General features: G+C 44.7%; 1 protein-coding gene across 1 annotated transcript; it reads left to right on the plus strand.

Moving 5' to 3' along the window:
* Positions 1-2,977: 2,977 nt before the first annotated feature.
* LOC145781325 (uncharacterized) lies at positions 2,978-4,231 on the plus strand. Its single transcript, XM_082593101.1, has one exon. The coding sequence runs from the start codon at positions 2,978-2,980 to the stop codon at positions 4,229-4,231; it is 1,254 nt and encodes a 417-aa protein (XP_082449227.1).
* The last annotated feature ends 17,048 nt before the right edge of the window (positions 4,232-21,279 follow it).

Raw genomic sequence — 21,279 nt, forward strand, 5'->3', positions numbered from 1 at the left:
TCAAGACTCCAAAGTTTCATCTCCGACACCAGCCACCATCCAACCGGAATGCATTTGCCCAGGAAGGCCTGGGTGCGGCTCAACCGCCTTCGTACTGGCGTCGGACTATTTCGCTTCAACATGCACAAATGGGGGATGGCTCCATCCGCGATCTGTGAGTGTGGCATGGAGGAACAAACCGCAGACCACACCATCTGTAACTGCGCCATCTACCATGCGCCAAATGGTGTGCGTGGACTGCGTGAACTGGATGACGAATCAATTCAATGGCTGCTCGACACCTGCCCAAACATTTAAACCGCGTCGCCGCCACTGCCCAAGGGTGGTAAAAGGCAGAGCCCCTCGACCCTTGAAGTGGCGAAGAACAAGGTTCAAACGAAGAAGAAGATATGGGTTAATACGTCGAGATTGAGAAACATCGATGTCGGGGTTTGAGTACCTCATATCCCGGCTACTGTAGCTTGGATGTCCGAAGTGGGGTTCGTCATTAAGTTCGAAGTTATTTGGGCGTGACGGGCTTGTGGAAAACGTGACTTTGGCTCTTTCTTGAGTTACATTATCATTATAGCTTCGTTCATTTTGTTGAGATAAAACTAAAGTTTGATCATTTGGTCGCAAATTATCATGATTTTGTGAAACATTAATTATTTGTTTAGGGTTTGAGACTTGGGGCGGAATTGACAAGTGACGAACGCTTCTTACAGAACCTTCCTGAGAATTTACTTCCCACACATCTGCTTCGACCCTAGCTGCTTCTAAAAGGCGAAGGTCTTCGGCTGCGGCTCGGTCTGCTTTCAATTTCGCTTTCTCCAGCTTGAGTTGCCTCTCACGCTCTTCTTGTTCCAGTTTTAATTGCCTTTCACGTTCTTCTTGTTCCAGTTTCGATTGCCTCTCACGTGCTTCTTGTTGCCTCTCACGCTCTTCTTCAAGACGACGCTGCTCATTATGCTGCACTGCTAGTCGTGCAAGTTCTAATTTAGCTTGCAACGCCCTTTGCTTAGAGCTTCTGTTGGAGCTTGTTGTCGTCGTTCTGCGGCTTCCAGTTCTGGAGCCCGATTTCGAATGGTGGGAGACATTTAAAAGATGCAAGGAGTGAGCCTGACTACTCTCGTGTTCGTCCTGTTCTTGTAGCCAGCTATCGACTTGGACCATGAACTCGCCTTTACCTCGAATGTAATCATCCTTTGTAAGAGAGGAAGATTCGAGCAAAGGCGTGTCATCGGGCATGTCAGTGCAGAGATCCATCAGGGCGCTAAATAACCTGTCTAGGTCACGAAGCCGGGCACGCACTGTTGTTGCACAATTGGAACTTTTCATTAAGTTGTTGATTTCTAAATAGAAATCGCTTAATTGCTTGGCCGCATCAGAAAGATTTTCAGCGGCCATTTTGCTGTAGAGTTTTCCGCTTCTTAGCATACAACGCGTTTGAAGGCAGAAAAGATAGAAAACCAAGCGAGAATTTGCTGGTTAAGTTTGTTAAACCGTGTAGAATTTTGACGCGAATTCTACGTTAAAGAATATCTTTCTCACTGGCGCCAAACAGTGGATTGGATTATTATATGCGTCGCTCAGTTAATACGGTTATGCGCCTACAACAGACAGAAAAACAAGCCAAGTAGATTGAATCTGAACGTGGTCTTGAGTTCTGTTAGTTTATTGTGGCAGATAGGTTGCAAGATTACAAGTCAGAAGATCACAAGGTCACAAGATCACAAGTTGCAAGTCGAATGTTCAGTCACATAGGTTGCAGGTCGCAAAGTCGGCCACAAGGTTGCAGGTCGCAAGGTCGTTTAACAAACTTAGTGGGCAGATATAGGCTACTTCAATTCTAGATAGAGCTGGTGATTATAGTTCAGACTCACCGAGACAGCAATCAGGGCTTGAAGTGATAATCCGTACAAACAATAATCCAATAATAATAGTCGTAACAGTCATACAGCAATTGATTCTACTAGTGCATCTTATTCAAATAGAATTCAAAATTTACAGTTAGTAAATGGTCAAGAAATATTTAACATAAAGTTTCTCAATTTATGCTTTAAGAGTTAAGATTTAAACATCTCGTTTTACCAAATGCAGCTAATACAAAACTCAAAGAGAATCGCTCGTCTATGCTTTCACAAGTAAACAGACTTCGCTTTGCTAAGCTTTTATGCTGATTGTAGCAAAACGCAGAGGATGTGCGTTATATGAAGACAACGATAAGAAAAAATACCTTCAATAATATGCCTTGGTTGAAGAAAGCAAGCGGATAACAATCGTTCGCTGACGTTCATACAACATCTTTCAAGGTGCGGCGAAAGCTTCGAAGAAATGTTGTGCTACACCAAGTATTTACAATTCACATACAGACAACGACATTTAGACGTTGAATTACCGTTGGCCGTGCTATGCCAACGTTTAAATGGATGATGAAAAACAACGATTAATTTTCAGCCCACAAGATGACATAAATTGTTTTTTAGAGCAATAGAAGTTAAAAATAGCATTTTAAAACAACACACTACAGAGATTCTGGTGCCGTTTCATGAGTCACAATCCCTGCAAGCCCAGTCTCTTGTCTAGAAACTGACAGCAATTATTTAACTTGTTTTTTCGGGAAGAATAAGGAATTGCTAAAAATGTAAATTGTTTTTGTACAATTCGATAGACAACTAACTCCGTGGAGAGAGATATATGGATTTAAGTAAACACAAGCTTTATGTCTGTAAAAGTAACGTAATAATTCTATCAACACGAAAACACGATTGACGTTTTAGAGATTTTCTTAAAACAACAAAGAATAGAGTGGCTGCTACTTGACATGTTATTCAAGTCGATTATAAAATTAACAATCACACCTAGCGGAATCCTAACTAGCAATTAAAACAATGTCGCCCAGTACAGGAATTTGGCTTCAGATTATCCAATGGCTTAGGCCAACTCTCTGGGTTTAAAACAAACAAAAAAAAAAAAAAAAATTGATGATGAAGGAACTATGTATCCTTCACCGTTGGAACATGACATACCCCATGTTGAAGATTTGCTCACATGGATTGGTAACAACAAAGAAGCAGCAGAGTTTGGGTTGAAATACTCAAAAGAAGATGTAATTGCTCATGACATGATGAAACGCCATATTGTCCATTCTGATGGGCATTATGAGCTACCTCTTCCCTGGAAAAATGATGCCGTTAAAATGCCTGAAAGTAAAAGCATGGCTGAAAAACGTCTATCCACATTAAAAAAAAAACGGCTATTGCGAGATGATGAGCTTTGCAAACGTTATGTGAAGCAGATGGAAGATTACGTTGAGAAAGCTCATGCTGAAATTGTGCCTGAAAATGAAATTAACACCAAAAATAAAACATGGTATCTGCCACACCACCCAGTCATAAATCCAAAAAAGCCGGATAAGACGCGCATTGTGTTTGACTGTGCTGCAAAATCACATGATCAATCTTTAAATGATTATTTGATGAAAGGTCCCGATCTTGTCAATTCTTTGGTAGGTGTGCTGATGAGGTTTCGCAGCCACCGTGTTGCAATTGTTGCTGATATACAAGCGATGTTTCACCAAGTGAAAGTGACAGTGCGAGACCGTGATGCTCTCAGATTCTTATGGTGGCCTCATGGCGACATCAAGCAAAATCCTGTCCCTTATCGAATGCGAGTGCACTTGTTTGGTGCTCGTTCATCGCCTCGTTGTGCCGCCTTTAGCTTGCGCACATGTGCTCGAGAGTATGGTAAATTTTTTGACCCTAATGTTGCACAGAACGTGTTGAATTCTTTTTACGTGGACGATTTTCTTTCCGGCGCTAACAACAAAGATGCTGCTATAAAATTGGCCAGTGATACAAAACAGCTCTTATATCTGAGCGGCTTCAATCTCACAAAATGGGTGTCCACTTGTAATGAAGTGACTAACTCCCTTCAAGAACCAGATGCGCCGAAACCTATGCAAGAATTGAACTTTGCCGGCAAGCAAGAGAGAGTGTTAGGGATAGTTTGGAATGTAGTTGATGATGACTTTCGCTTTTCCGTAAACCCTCCTGATAGAATTCTGACACGACGTTCAATGTTGTCTATTATGAATTCCCTGTTTGACCCCTTAGGTTTGGTCGTTCCAGTAGTTCTAGCCGCACGATTGTTGTTTCGTGAGACATGTAGGCTGGCTTTGGACTGGGATGAAAGAGTGCCCATTTCTATTAGCAAGAAATGGGAAACTTGGGTTCAAAGTCTAGCACAGTGAGTGATGTACGCATACCACGTTTTTATGAGATGAAGTCTGACAACACGCCTATTGTTGGGAAGCAACTGCACATATTCGCTGATGCTTCTAATAATACCAGAGGTTGTGTTTGCTATTTGCGTGCAATATATTCGGACGGAAGGGCTCAGTGTAACATTGTGACTGCAAAATCCTTTTTAGCCGACTCCGAGAAACGCACGATTCCACAGCTTGAACTTGAAGCTGCATTGGATGCCGTAAGAATGGCGCAAAACGTTAAACGCCAGTTACAGTTAAATGATTGCACCTGTATGTTTTGGTCTGATTCTGCCGCAGTGTTGCGTAGCTTGTTGGCAGATTGTAAAAGTTTTCATGTTTACACCCGAAATCGTTTGTCAAAAATTCAAGCACATACATGTGTATACAACTGGCGATATGTCCCCACAGAGTTGAATCCAGCTGATCAAGCTTCTCGTGGACTCACTGCTGAAGCCATGTTAAAGCCTGGTATGTGGTTGGAAGGCCCTCACTTTTTAAAATTAAACCCAGAGAGTTGGCCTAAGCCATTGGATAATCTGAAGCCAAATTCCTGTACTGGGCGACATTGTTTTAATTGCTAGTTAGGATTCCGCTAGGTGTGATTGTTAATTTTATAATCGACTTGAATAACATGTCAAGTAGCAGCCACTCTATTCTTTGTTGTTTTAAGAAAACCTCTAAAACGTCAATCGTGTTTTCGTGTTGATAGAATTATTACGTTACTTTTACAGACATAAAGCTTGTGTTTACTTAAATCCATATATCTCTCTCCACGGAGTTAGTTGTCTATCGAATTGTACAAAAACAATTTACATTTTTAGCAATTCCTTATTCTTCCCGAAAAAACAAGTTAAATAATTGCTGTCAGTTTCTAGACAAGAGACTGGGCTTGCAGGGATTGTGACTCATGAAACGGCACCAGAATCTCTGTAGTGTGTTGTTTTAAAATGCTATTTTTAACTTCTATTGCTCTAAAAAACAATTTATGTCATCTTGTGGGCTGAAAATTAATCGTTGTTTTTCATCATCCATTTAAACGTTGGCATAGCACGGCCAACGGTAATTCAACGTCTAAATGTCGTTGTCTGTATGTGAATTGTAAATACTTGGTGTAGCACAACATTTCTTCGAAGCTTTCGCCGCACCTTGAAAGATGTTGTATGAACGTCAGCGAACGATTGTTATCCGCTTGCTTTCTTCAACCAAGGCATATTATTGAAGGTATTTTTTCTTATCGTTGTCTTCATATAACGCACATCCTCTGCGTTTTGCTACAATCAGCATAAAAGCTTAGCAAAGCGAAGTCTGTTTACTTGTGAAAGCATAGACGAGCGATTCTCTTTGAGTTTTGTATTAGCTGCATTTGGTAAAACGAGATGTTTAAATCTTAACTCTTAAAGCATAAATTGAGAAACTTTATGTTAAATATTTCTTGACCATTTACTAACTGTAAATTTTGAATTCTATTTGAATAAGATGCACTAGTAGAATCAATTGCTGTATGACTGTTACGACTATTATTATTGGATTATTGTTTGTACGGATTATCACTTCAAGCCCTGATTGCTGTCTCGGTGAGTCTGAACTATAATCACCAGCTCTATCTAGAATTGAAGTAGCCTATATCTGCCCACTAAGTTTGTTAAACGACCTTGCGACCTGCAACCTTGTGGCCGACTTTGCGACCTGCAACCTATGTGACTGAACCTTCGACTTGCAACTTGTGATCTTGTGACCTTGTGATCTTCTGACTTGTAATCTTGCAACCTATCTGCCACAATAAACTAACAGAACTCAAGACCACGTTCAGATTCAATCTACTTGGCTTGTTTTTCTGTCTGTTGTAGGCGCATAACCGTATTAACTGAGCGACGCATATAATAATCCAATCCACTGTTTGGCGCCAGTGAGAAAGATATTCTTTAACGTAGAATTCGCGTCAAAATTCTACAGTGATAGCCTCTGGGTAGAGTAATTAGTGTTAATCATGATAAACATGGCGTCGTTCGTAGCTGTTCTGTACTTACACAAAAGGGTGTACGTGAACGAACTATTGTGAAACTGTCCGTACTCCGTACTAATTCCTGCTAAAGAGTAGTGTTGATGTCATCGTTTTTTCTATTGTATTGCAATGCTCTTGCTACACGATCCGCTTTCTCTGTCGTTTAGTCATTGTGATGCGGTATGTGATCGTAAAATCTTGTGTATCGTGTTTGTAAAAATGTGTACTGATTCTGCAGTCCCCATTTTGGTGGGGGAGTGTATGAGATTTTACGCCCTTTATTTTTTATTATTGTTTCGTAGTTGCGGTTACCACATTTTAGTCGTCGTTTGCTGTTGCGAAACCTTCCGAAGTTTACCGTGACAGAATTGTTTTGTAAGCAAGTTAGCTAATATTTTTATGTGCAGTTTTTTATTTGTAAATATCAGCAGCCGATTTGAGGTAGTAAGGGAATTCTTAAGTGTATAGTGAACGTATTGTACAGTAGTTTTTGTTAGTGAAATCCGTGTGTGTTCGGTTTCAGTGCACTGTACAGTTAGCCTAATTGTTTTGTATTCATGTATTTCAAGACAATTAGGCTGTGAGTTGTCATGTGATTCAATGATTGTGATCAGTACGTGTGGAGCACATAAAAGTTTGGTAAGTGCACTGGCATGTTTGGTGGTAACCGCTTAATTCGTTGTTTTATGTATTTATGTTCGTTGTATTATTATTCCACAGTAAACCGTCCTGCAAAAATCTACTGAGTGTTGCCAGGTCGCGTTTACTCACAAAAAAGAGAATCTTATCAGAACGCGAGCGTCACGCTCCACGGCGCTGTGCGCGAAGCTGATACACTTGTGCTGATGTGATTTTAAGCCAAAATTTCTTTCAAAAACACGAGAAAGTCACCTTTCAGTTTTGTGGCCCCGAAAAACCGCTTGTAATTTCCTCAGCAACACTGAAGCTCGTAGCACTTACCTCAGCTCGCGTGGATCCACCAAGTCTTTTCCAATACATGCAACCTAATTATAAACCTGTTGCAGCCCTTTCTCGTTCTTATTCAAAAGATGACGTCGCATATATTGAAAAGGCGGTGGAAAGGCTATTAGCCGAAGACATAATTGAACCTTCAAGATCTCCGTGGAGATCGCAGGTGCTTGTTGTCCGGAATCAACATAAATGCCGCCTTGTGATCGATTATTCACAGACCGTCAACCGTTTTACACTTTTGTTTTGTTTTTGTTTTGTTTTATTATCTTTATCCTGCATTGCGGGAAAGCGGACTTGAGCGCTATGCATCGGTGTACGCCTTCCGACGTACACCTGACCCACGCTGCAGCCGACTGCAATGTCTGTTTCCGGTTATCTACTCTACTTATGAATTAAATTTGGTACTACCCATTACTCGAAATCGATCACTGGGTAGGGGCAATTATCGTAAAGTTTCTTGCCCAGAGAAACAACAGCAAGTGCGAGTGGCTGGAGTCGAACATGCAGGTTCTCGACTGCGAGCCCAACGCGCTAACCACTCGGCCACTGCTGCTGATTTTGGACTCGCTTTTGGACGCGTATCCCCTTCCGCGAATTGAAGACATTGTCAACAAGGTTGCAAAGGATAAAATCTACAGCTCTCTTGATCTTCGGTCCGCTTACCACAAAGTTTCCCTCTTGCAAGAAGAAAGACCATTTACAGCATTCGAAGCTCTCGGCCATTTGTATCAATACAAAAGACTGCCTTTTGGTGTAACAAATGGAGTTGCTGCCTTTCAGAGAGTTATGGATGACTTCATCAAAAGATACAATCCGAAGAAAGTTTACGCCTATTTAGATGATCTGACCGTTACAGGGGAAACTACACAAGAACATGATGAAAACTTGAATCCCTTGCTTGATGCTGCAGAGAAGAGTGGATTTACTTTTAATAAAGACAAATCGAACATTAGGCAATCTACAATCAATTTACTTGGCTACCAAATCTCGCACAACCAAAAGAAACCAGACGCTGAACGACTCCGACCACTGTTGGAAATGCCTCCTCCAAAACTCTGAAAGAATTGAAAAGGATTTGTGGTATGTTTGCATACTATGCCAAATGGATTGAAAGATTTTCATTGAAGGCTGGTCCACTCTTAAAGGCTGTTATACCTTCGGACAAAAATGCTTTGAATTCTTTTAAAACACTAAAGGAAGAATTGGTGGCTGCTAGTCTGGGAACTATTCGTGATGACCTAAGTTTCGACATCGAAAGTGACGCTTCTGACTACGCTATAGCCGCAATCCTCTCCCAAGGCGGTCGCCCTGTCGCTTTTATGTCCCGCACCCTGAGTAGCTCCGAACAGAAGTATCCGGCTATCGAAAAAGAAGCTACAGCAATCATTGAAGCCGTTCGAAAATGGGCCCATTTTTTAAAGGGTCGCACCTTTTCACTTGTCACCAATCAGCAATCGATCTCGTATATGTTTGATAGACGCAACCGTGGGAAAATCAAAAATAACAAAATTTTGTTGTGGCGTCTAGAGCTAAGCCAGTTTCATTACAAAATCCGTCACAAGCCCGGAAAAGAAAACATAGCCCCTGATACAGTATCAAGAGTGTCTGCAAGTCTGAGCCCTGGGAAAGACTTGCTTTCTTTACATGAATCACTTGGACATCCTGGATATGTTAGATTGTATCACTTAAATATTCGATCCCGCAACTTGCCGTACACCAGCGAAGAGACAAAAGCATTTTGCAACCAATGCCAAACTTGTGCTGAACTCAAACCACGTTTTTACAAACCACCAAGAGGAACTCTTATCAAAGCTACGCACCCATGGGAATGATTGTAGATGAATATAGTCGCTACCCATTTGTGTTTCCATGCAAAAGAATGTCTTCCGAGTCTGTCATTGATTGTTTAACTAACGTATTTTGCCTGTTTGGTTTCCCTGCTTACATCCACAACGATCGAGGAACTGCTTTTACTAGCCGAGAGATCAAAGATTTTCTTTCTACGCGTGGAATAGCTACTAGTTGCTCATCATCTTACCATCCTCAAGGAAATGGACAGTGCGAAAGGACAAACCAAACGGTATGGAAAACAATAAAACTTCTTTTGAGAACGCACCATGTTCTGGAGGACGATTGGGAGAAAGTCCTGCCACAGCCTTTACATTCTATTAGGTCATTGCTATGTGTCTCGACTAATCAAACACCCCACGAGAGGTTATTCTCATTTGCACGACGAGCCATGTAGCCTATGGCATGGCGATGCCTTCGTGGCTTTTGGACTCCGGTAAAACAGTTTTATTGCGACGCTTTGTGCGTAATAAAGATGAACCTGTCTGTGATCCGGTAATATTACTCAATGCGAATCCTACTTATGCTCGTGTACGATATCAAAGTGGAAGAGAGGCGCCTGTTTCGGATTTGCCACCCTCTCCTCAAACTGAGGCTGATGCAAAAGAACGCCTTTCTACAACGACGGATCTTACCTTAAATGCGCCGGAAAAACCTGAAATCCATAACATACTAACAAACGATTATAACACGCCTTCAACAGACGCTCCTTCGAATTTAACTACTGACGTTCGCAAAGACAGTATAGGCCTACTTGTGATATTACAAACCCGATCACATCAACTAATGAAGGGTTTACCGACAACAGTACACCTATCTTGAGACGTTCTACTAGAATTCGAAAGTCACCAGAAAGATATGGCTTCTGAGTCAACATCTTGTCTGGTCTTTTTCGAAATCTATTTGGCGGGGGAGAATGTGGTGTAGCGCGTGTCGTCACGCACCACACCTCTCTTGCCGACAGCGCAGTGTGAGTTTGCCGATTGCCTGGCTTGGCTTCTCTTGGTTTCTTTCGTGTTGGTTCATTCTCTAGTTTTCAGTTAACAGTGTAGCAGTGCAATTGGCACTTTAAGTAGAGTCTTGTTTTAGTTTGTCATTTAATACTTTCTGCTAACATTCTTTAAAGCTAGTTTTCAATTGCAGGATAATCACGTTTTAAGTTTATTAAAGCCTACTTTACTGAAATGAGTTTGTTGGTTTCAATGTAGGTCATGTCAAGAAAAACCCGGGTTTTTTTAAAAAAGCCCAACCCGCCCGGGTTTTTTTAGTTTTTTTTTTAAAAAGATGAAAAAAAGGTAGATTCATGCTTATTTCACCTCAAAAATACTTTTTACCAATGAAGTGCCTTTCACTTACAGTCATACGCGCCGAGTTTTCAAAATAGCTGGGCGGGCAAACACATACTGTCACGTCATAAAGGTTATTTTGTGCGTTTTTCAAAAGGGCGATTTTGCTAGGTTGTTGGGCTAGCCTAGTTTTACATTTAAGTCTATGTCTCCTCTAACACGATTTGGAAACAAGTAATAAATATAATTGGTACGCAACAACATCTGGTCCTGGTAATTCAGTTCCGCATATTTTTTGTGATTGGTATGTGCGGGTTGCGAGACGAAAACTGCAATACTGTGCTAGTTCCATAATTACATTACTATTGTTGATACAACACGATAACACACACACAATGCATCGGTGGGTTCAAACGATAAGTCGCTCCGAGCGGGCGCACAGATAAGAAACAAGATGTTATAATGCAACGCAGAAGCGAGTTAACGGCAATTCAGCTCCCGAGAAGCCATCTAGCGATAAACTGCGCTATTGAACCGAGCTTACATTGAATCTACAATAAGAACAGTTATATAACGAAAGAGCTAAATTGCAACTAATGACAACCAACGGTTTCATCCGGCCAAACCAACAAGTGTGCACAATCAGTGACGTAACAGAAGCAACTGTGATGATTGAGACGACAAAAGAGAGCATTTTGGCAGCAGAGTTAATTGATAACGTCGTTTGACAGAAAATTACTCCTTTGAAGAACAATGCTACAGTTTTTACACCGATTTAACACCTGGCGATGTTAAAACAATGTAAAAGCAGCGGAAATTGCGGTCAGACTTTTGCTACGAATAAAGTTCCTCGCAGGTTTGCGCAATTTGCTTGATTTATAGCACTGGGCTACGAGTGGCAGAGTGGAGACAAACGGTGCGGCCGGACACTTTTGCTCGTTTAACGACGAATCAACGTTGCATGAATGTAACAATGGCAATAATTGACGAAAACTTATCACTTAATTAACCCTGCGAATAAGGTAAGTAGGCTAGTATCAGAAGGTGGCAGATGGTTACAGAAATTTTGGGACTTAAAATTGCATTAATTTTTTTTTTAATTTTTGAAATGTCCGGCGGGCACGGCCCGCCCGCCCGGGACTCGGCGCCGGTGCTCACAGTACATGCTTGCGTAACTCAATAAAATAATGCACTACTACTAGGGCTGTTGCTGCTTGAATGTTGCATCATCCATTAACCCTTAGGCGGTTGGGCTCCTGGAGTCTTGCTCAGTTTGGGGGGGGCTGTCGATTCTTCTTATGCTTTAAGAGTGATATCTCTGTTATTTTTTAAGGCACGGTTTCAAAATTTGGGATTCACTTTGTAAAACTATTCATGCAGAGCATATCCGAAAATTAAAACTATGTGAATTTTAGAACTGCTTATATACGTTGAAATGTTGATGTGACTTATGACGTTTGAATTATTTGGTATTTTTTGATAGAGTAATGAAAAACATGCATTGCAACGTTGTGATTAATTTTTTTTTACATAATTTCAATTTAAATCATTTGATTAACGAGACATGGGCCAAATTAATTGCTTTCATCCAGCTGGTGGGAAAATTTTGAACAATAGAATATGAAATAATTCAGAGGATGTGCTGAGAAATGCCTTATATCTCTCAATTTATAACCTTTATTCGCTCAAAATTTCAGCTCAATAGAGGTGAATAAAAGTTAGGAAAAGTCAAGAAATCTCGTAGTCGCAGCCTCAGTGGTTTTAGAGATACAACTGTTGATACAAAAAAGTTGAATTGACAGCCCCCCCCCAACCTTCAAAGGGTTAATTCAAGATCAAGTTGCTAAGTGGCTAACCAACGGATGCCCTGACATAGCCTATAGAGACAATACGAGAGAAGAAGAAGATCAAGTTGGATGTTGTATCATCAGCTGATTTTCTATACCAAGTTGATGCTACCTTAGTAGAAATCACATTATTGCATCATGTGCTTTAGATTTGAAGGCAAGGAGCATTTATGCCATCATGTTTAAATATTTTTTATTATTTATATATATATATATATTATATCATATATATTATTATATATATATATATATATATATATATCATATATATTATTATATATATATATATTAGTTATTGACGCTCTTGGTTTACGCCAATTGAGCACTTTACTGGAGGCACCTTGCTATGCATTGCGCAAAGCTCACTGCTTGCAGTTTGAGCACTTTGGCAAGGTTGGCAGTAGTACCATTTTTGGTTACTGATTAGGTACCACAAATGGGAAAATGTCACATGGAGATATATATATCTTCATGGCCATTATTCCAGTGTAACTACTGCACTGATGAGACCGGGAGGTCGAAACGGTGTGCACTGTCTGCAGTTATATATTATATCAAATATAGTTATTACTCTATCCAGTGTAACTACTGCACTGATGAGACCGGGATGTCGAAACGGTGTGCACTGTCTGCAGTTATATATTATATCAAATATAGTTATTACTCTATCCAGCTGACGTAGGCTACTCTCTTCACTTCTGTATATTTACGATCAGACAGAAAACAGCAGACTGAAAACAGCTATCATTCTTCCGTCCGCGTCATACCATCTGCGAGTGCGGCGCTTCAGACAGTATGAGCTTCTGAAGCTCGATCGACTGGTATTGCAGTGTTTGAAGGTGGCGTGGCGTCTTCCCAGGTGGGCGTGCAGCGCTTTCTTTTACTGTAAGCCTGCATTGGGGGGCTTTGGTGTGTTGAATCTGTGTCGCGAAAGCGACACGCTTTCGATAGCCCAGGCCTTCAAGATGCTAACGCCTCCTGACGACTGTGTCTCTGCCATCGCTTTCGGGCAGCTTAGGCGTTGTGCCAGTCTGAGGTTCGGCACTCCAGATCCTACCCCGTGCCAGCTAGCCAGTTACTTGAATAAGGACCCCCCCCCTGAAGGTGCCCGTTCTCGACCGTGCCCAACAGGCGAAAGCTTGTGGGGCCGCGTCCCGGCGGCTACCCGTCGTCTAAATGTACGTTGGTCCGCACGCCCGGATGGCGGTCTCGAGTTGACCGCGGGGAGCTCCAAAATCACCCCTCCCCTAAGAAAAAAAGTGGTTCCGACCCTCCACCAACACAATGACTTGTGGTGGAGGAGACAGTGGGAATCCAAACCTGACCAAGGCAAGACGGTCAGTGCCCACTGTCTGTCCGGATTTTCGAACTCTTGGACTCGGCGACCGGAGCTCCTGGATCACGCGAACCGTGCATTTGCTTATAAAGCCCGCCTAAACCTACTTCCCTTGAAATCAAAACCAAGCCATGGCCACCCATATAAACCTGCCATATGTCGCGCGTGTGGGAAAGCGGAAGAGACTCTCCCTCATATATTGAACCACTGCCCTACCGTGATGCCTGTTGTCACGGAACGACACAATTCGGTATTGTGGGAGATCGTGAAGCATGTACCTGCTGAATGGCAACCCTTGCTTACCATAGATAGTACGGTTCCACAACACGTGGAAGCGGGCGGTGCTGATCTGCGCCCTGACATTGTCCTGCAACGCCCTGACGGTGTCACGGTTGTATGTGACGTCACTTGCCCGTTCGATTACGGCGCGGATTCCCTTCGAAAAGCCGCCGACAGGAAACACGACAAGTACGGCGAGTTATGTGTAAACATATTGGAAGACAGGAAGCGCCCTTGCAGGGACGTCCTGTCACTTCCGTTCGTCGTAGGCTCCCTCGGGAGCTATGCTCCGTTGAGCTCTCGGGCTTTGGCGGCCTTGGGTGTTCCTGCTCGTGGGGTAGCAGAGGTGGCTAGAAAAGTGGCCTCCCTCTCAATCGAAGGTTCCCTCCGTGTCTGGAAAGCTTGGAACGCCGGGCTCACTCGTGGAGGGGCTACGTCATAGAAAAGACGATTCCAGCGATCAGAAGCTCAATTCCCCAACAACAGAAGCTCTGCAGTAAGCATCCGAGCGCGCAAGACAGCAAACCTCAAAACCCACCAGTAATTGTGTGACGTCATAGTATGTTAAATCCATTGTTTCATTATCAATTTACCTGTAAACAATTGTTGTTTCATCAGCATGATGCAGCTCAATGAAGAATACAATCATCATCAATAAAATAAAATAGCAATATATGAATAAAGTATATATTGCATATCGTGAATGGACTCATATTATCTATCAATGACGTAATATCATTAACAACACTGGATCTGTATTTTCATATTTCAATATTTTAGATTATCACACACTACCTTCTCCCGATATGCTGCTCTTTCCCGCTCGGATCAACCTCGCGTTGCTTTTAACTCATCGACAAACATGATTTCCTGATCAACTCGATGCAACCTCCAAAGTTTCATCCCACTATCCTATATTTTTCCTGGTAACGTAGCCTAGTCATATCTACGCTTCGATCGCTAGTCCCCCCGACCCATCTGGGCGAACCTGCCTCAACGTCTGGCCAGTGCACATCCGTGCTCGTTGGTTCTACGTCAACACTTTTTCGGTAGGTAAAGCATACAATATATTCCCACTTACCATCTTTTTTTTTACACCAATTAATTGAGCCCTTGCTCCAGATTTTATATAATTTTCGTCTCCCACGAGTATTCAAATCGTCCTTGTAGCTAAGCTTCTCTTCCTCGTGGGAGACCCCAAAGTTTATCCGCTCTGCCTACGGGCAGACCGGGTATAGGAGTTAAACGTACCTGTGTTACGGTCACGTGATGGAGACGTGGGCGCTGCCTGGCTTTATAAAACTTCTGTCGCCCGGCCCGTCGTGAGCTGACCTTTTTGCGTTTGCAGAAAGCAAAGCCCGTCTCCCTGGCCCGTTCCGCCATTCTAACTTTTGCGGACGAGTCGCACAAAATTCTCGATCCACACTTTCCTTCCACAGGTACCTAGACTCCCCAGCCTGGCCCCCGCGACCTAAGCTGGTGGACTTCCCTTCCGGGTGCATCGCCACCCCATAATCACGCCGCTCCCCGCCTCCACGGGGCGTGGCAGGCCGGTTCTTTAAAGTCTCTGACCTGGCTATGTTTATTGTGTTCTTCTCGCCGTGTCAATTATTTTGTACTCGTGCGTCGTTGATCAAAATAAAACAGTTCATCATCTTCATATTGCAAATCAATGACAAAACTGAGGAGACTAAAGAAAGAATTTAAAGAAAAAGTGAAGAGATTAGTAAGTGAACCAGGTGATTTATTGCGAAAGTGCTGAAATAAATAAAGAAAAGGCTACAAAGAAAGCTTAAAGTTAGATTCAGATCACCGTTCTGTCGTGCGGATGCTTAGTTCTAAATCTCAGTCAAGAAAAGAAAGAATTTAAAGAAAAAGTGAGTTCTGAAAACCCCCCCCTTTTTTTTATCCCCACCCCCATCCTAGTTAACTATTTCCACCCCAATCAAACCCTGGGATCTGCAATTCCAGCCCGGGCTTGGTATCCCTATCTTTTCCCCCGAAGAACAAGGTTTAAGAAGAAAAGGAAAAACATTTCACAAGAAAGGAATCATATAAAACTGTAATTATTGATGTCGTGTTAATTGTATACTACAGTAATTGCTATATGTTCATTATTTAACCTAAATTTAGCTTTATCGAGTTTTAAATTAATTCCTAGCCTATTTTTCCATTTCACTTTGTTGTTTCATTTTTAACCTTAATTCTAATCAGTTAGTATCTTGCTGCTTAAATTGGTTAATTCGTGGACTTGTGCCTCTGTTGCAGTAGTGGATCCATCCGAAAATCCTTTTTTTGCCCAATTTGAACACCCTTGTTCAGTTAATTTTCGAAATCTCGGCATTCAAACTCCTGCATTGGTAATCTGGTGTTGCCAGTTGTCTGCCAAATCTTCCTTTTCTTGCATCTGAAACACGCATCTTCCATAACTTCCTTTCTCCTTGAAGTGTTCACTTGAATCATAACCTTATCTTGTTAATATTCTATACCGTATAATTTGAACAATAATCCTCTCTTTATCTTTAAAGTCTTTTGAACAATTATTTATATCGATCCTAACTAATCGTACTTCAAATCAAAGGGTCACCCTATTTGTTGGTTTAAGTTTTCAGTAGTGACGTCACAATTGACTTTTTAGTCAATTGTTCTCAAAGCATTTTTTAACCTCCTAGCTCATCAAACTTATTTGCAGTACCGTAATTAACTGATATTCAAAGCCTAATTCTAATTGCATTTAGTAACGTTGAGTCTATGTAAAAAAAAAATAATTATCAAATTTTAAGTAGTAACCTCTGATTCAACCCTCTTGTAATCCGCCAGTAGTTCTTTATTTTTGTAATCCGTTACTTTCAATTTCTAAACTTTGAGCTGTCGCTGTAAATTCCGAAACATCTTAAACTTAACCAACTTTTTATATATTATATTTATACATTTTCTACTGAATATGTCACGCCATTTAAGTCGCACAGGTTCAAAGACTTTTCAAGATAACCTGGCCGGTGTTGATTTTACCTCCCCGTCTGCTGAGTCCACTAGTTTAGGCTGGCCGACGAGGAAGCAGGTTCCTGTGAGTGGGCACTCAGTCCCACTCAACCCAGATGGTGAAGCCTCACCGGTAGACTCTATTGCTTTCACGAACTCGTTGCTTCGTCGTGGCGACGAGTGTCCGATCCGTGATCCCACACCACACAGTGGCTTACCTGTCGCATGCCACGAGTCAGCTCCACTATATCTGAGGTCGAATAGACTGCAGTCCGTCTGCCCTATTCGCCTCACCCTCCCCAATCTATTCCCCCTTCTCTGTCCTTTCTCCACTTGCAGGAGGGCATCTCGACCTTACCGAGATGTACAGGCGTATCAGGACCATATGCGAGCATTCCATGGTTCGCGCGCCGAGTTCCTGATCACCTGTAGCAGGTGCTGCCGTGTTCTCCCTCGAGCTTACAAGCTGGATGGGGCCTTAGAGCACTGGCCATCCTGCCCCAAGGGCCTTCAATTGCCAACCTGCCTTCCCTGGCCGAGCAATGACCCGACGCCGTCGGAGAGCCAAACCAGGCCCCCTATGATGACCAAGCCTGGGCCTTCCTACGCCTCTGTTGTTAGGCATGGAAGGCGCCGGCCCTCGACTGCAGGCGCATCGGTCGAGGGGTCATCCCTTCCTTCCTCTTCCTCTGTCATCCGCTCTCAAGTCTTCTGGCGCCAAGACCTGGAAAGCACTTCCACTTTGCCCCCCCCACCTGACTTTATACCAGAACTTTTCCGTACTGTTCTATCCCATTCAGGCAAGACTTCGCTCAGCCCAGCTGATGCTGACAGCTTGCCTGATCTAGATGTGCTGTTTCTTCCTCGCCTGTCTTCGGCCGGACCTGGGTCGGAAAGTGGGGACTCTTCCGACTCGTCCGACTCGTCGAACAGCAAATCTCTTTCCTCTTCCTCGCCTGATAGCCCAACCACGAACGGTTACGGCCCTACTGTCAGTGCGAATCCTTTTCTATATGCACCTCTACGCAAGCCGACCTCCACCGGAGCCGTGGCAGTGGACTCGCTCGGTTTATCCAAGCCGGCTTCGCGCCCATCTTCTCTGCCTCGGACGGCTACCACCGGAGCTGAAGCTGGGGACTCAATCAGCTCTTCCAAGCCGCCCATGCAGACCTCTTCTTCCAAGTCTCTCCAACACTACCCATCTCACTCCTCCTTATCTTTTAATCCTGTTTCCATCTGTCCTATACAATCCTGTACCTCGACGCTGTCTGCCGAAGCCCGACCCTTTACCCCACCTACCCAAACCACCCACAATGAATTCCATTCCACTATCTCTTCCCAAACCTTGACTCGACCCCGAAGCGACACCATGGCATGCAACCAAGCCATGCATGACCCCGGACTCCCACAGACTACCCCAGGGATGTCCATCACACCCAACACTCAACGATCCATCCAAGACCCTGTTGAACCGGTCAGGGAAAGTAAGACGAAGAGCTCCAGGCGGGCTCTTTGCAGTTTAGTGAACCTTACTTTAGCGGGTGGCATAAATTTCGACCAGTTCTGCATTGAATTGGAAGAGTGGACCGCTGGCACTTCGCCGCCCAAGAGGACACGTCCTCGCAAACCACGCTTCAATCGTGGCGCCCGGGCTCGCGCGGCTCGCCGTCGTTCGAACGGGGGTTCTCCTCGGTCGGACGGCAGGGGTTCGCGCGGGAACGGAGCCCGATATCGTAGGGGAGTGGAGTTGCGAGCCGCCTTCTCGCGGGATGCGAAGGGAACGGTCCGTCGGATCGTTGAAGGAAAAAACTGCGACCTTCACTGCGAAATTCCCCCTCAAGAAATTGAGGAGAGATTTCGACGTGACATGGCCGCTCCTAAAGCTGGGAGTTGCTCGCAGATGCCTGAGTGGATGAACGCCCACCGTTACGAGTATGGCAATGTAAACCTCTCCCTCATCGATGACGGTGAAGGTCCCATTACGGCCCGGGAGGTGGAGGCGGTCCTCCAGTCGCTTGATGTCGGTTCCGCCCCTGGTTCTGACGGATTGTCCTACGGTTTCTGGAAGACCCTGGACCCAAGAGGGGGACTCTTGGCCAGCCTTTTCGAGACCTGCCGGATCAACCGTCGTGTACCGGACCAGTGGAGAACCAGCAGGATCACACTCATATGCAAAGACCCTGAGGGTGATCTGCACGACGTCAGCAACTGGCGGCCCATCTCCATCTGCCGAAACATATATAAGATTTACGCCGCCGTATTGGCCCGACGCCTGCAGCGATGGGCGGTGGAGGGGAATGTTATCAGCCGAGAGCAAAAGGGATTCATGCCCACGGAGGGCGTCTACGAGCATGTGTTCATGCTCGACACCATCCTCTCGGATGCACAGTCACGCAAAAGGCCTGTGTCGGTTGCGTTTCTGGACATTCGAAACGCCTTTGGCAGTGTCCGGCACGAATGCATAGCCGAGGTCCTGCGTCATTTCGACGCCCATACAGACCTTATTGAGTGCATCTCCGACATATACGTCGCTAACACCTGCACCGTCCGCTGTGGCAATGGTGAAACCGACCGTATCCCTGTGGGGCGGGGAGTCCGTCAGGGCTGCCCGTTGTCTGGGCTGCTATTCAATTTGGTCATCGAGGTGCTCCTCAGGGGCGTCCGTGACAAAACGGATTGCGGCTACAACCTTCCTGCTAAAGAAGACGTCAAAGTACGTTGTATGGCATATGCGGACGACATCTGTCTCGTTTCTTCCGATCGCGAGCAGATGATCTCCCTCTTATCTACTACTGATCCCTTCTCTTCCTGGTCCGGGCTACGGTTCAACCCACGCAAGTGTGGCACCTTATTCTATAGGAAGGCGTCGGCGTCTCGTCTGCGGGTCGACCCGGAACCTTTCTCCCTAGCCGGGGAGGAAATCCGAGTCATCCCCAAAGGCGAAACGTACAAATATCTTGGCGCTCGAACCGGTTACGCCTCGGATGCGTCCCTTACCCAACCTTTCATCTCCACCCTGGAGAAACACATTTCCTCTTTAATGAAATCTTTCCTTACTCCAAGCCAGAAACTTCTGGCACTTAATTCTATCATTCTTCCGTCCGCGTCATACCATCTGCGAGTGCGGCGCTTCAGACAGTATGAGCTTCTGAAGCTCGATCGACTGGTATTGCAGTGTTTGAAGGTGGCGTGGCGTCTTCCCAGGTGGGCGTGCAGCGCTTTCTTTTACTGTAAGCCTGCATTGGGGGGCTTTGGTGTGTTGAATCTGTGTCGCGAAAGCGACACGCTTTTGATAGCCCAGGCCTTCAAGATGCTGACGTCTCCTGACGACCGTGTCTCTGCCATCGCTTTCGGGCAGCTTAGGCGTTGTGCCAGTCTGAGGTTCGGCACTCCAGATCCTACCCCGTGCCAGCTAGCCAGTTACTTGAATAAGGACCCCCCACCTGAAGGTGCCCGTTCTCGACCGTGCCCAACAGGCGAAAGCTTGTGGGGCCGCGTCCCGGCGGCTACCCGTCGTCTAAATGTACGTTGGTCCGCACGCCCGGATGGCGGTCTTGAGTTGACCGCGGGGAGCTACAAAATCACCCCTCCCCTAAGAAAAAAAGTGGTTCCGACCCTCCACCAACACAATGACTTGTGGTGGAGGAGACGGTGGGAATCCAAACCTGACCAAGGCAAGACGGTCAGTGCCCACTGTCTGTCCGGATTTTCGAATTCTTGGACTCGGCGACCGGAGCTCCTGGATCACGCGAACCGTGCATTTGCTTATAAAGCCCGCCTAAACCTACTTCCCTTGAAATCAAAACCAAGCCATGGCCACCCATATAAACCTGCCATATGTCGCGCGTGTGGGAAAGCGGAAGAGACTCTCCCTCATATATTGAATCACTGCCCTACCGTGATGCCTGTTGTCACGGAACGACACAATTCGGTATTGTGGGAGATCGTGAAGCATGTACCTGCCGAATGGCAACCCTTGCTTACCATAGATAGTACGGTTCCACAACACGTGGAAGCGGGCGGTGCTGATCTGCGCCCTGACATTGTCCTGCAACGCCCTGACGGTGTCACGGTTGTATGTGACGTCACTTGCCCGTTCGATTACGGCGCGGATTCCCTTCGAAAAGCCGCCGACAGGAAACACGACAAGTACGGCGAGTTATGTGTAAACATATTGGAAGACAGGAAGCGCCCTTGCAGGGACGTCCTGTCACTTCCGTTCGTCGTAGGCTCTCTCGGGAGCTATGCTCCGTTGAGCTCTCGGGCTTTGGCGGCCTTGGGTGTTCCTGCTCGTGGGGTAGCAGAGGTGGCTAGAAAAGTGGCCTCCCTCTCAATCGAAGGTTCCCTCCGTGTCTGGAAAGCTTGGAACGCCGGGCTCACTCGTGGAGGGGCTACGTCATAGAAAAGACGATTCCAGCGATCAGAAGCTCAATTCCCCAACAGCAGAAGCTCTGCAGTAAGCATCCGAGCGCGCAAGA

Source organism: Aplidium turbinatum, chromosome 12, assembly GCF_918807975.1.
Source record: "Aplidium turbinatum chromosome 12, kaAplTurb1.1, whole genome shotgun sequence".
NCBI lineage: Eukaryota > Metazoa > Chordata > Ascidiacea > Aplousobranchia > Polyclinidae > Aplidium > Aplidium turbinatum.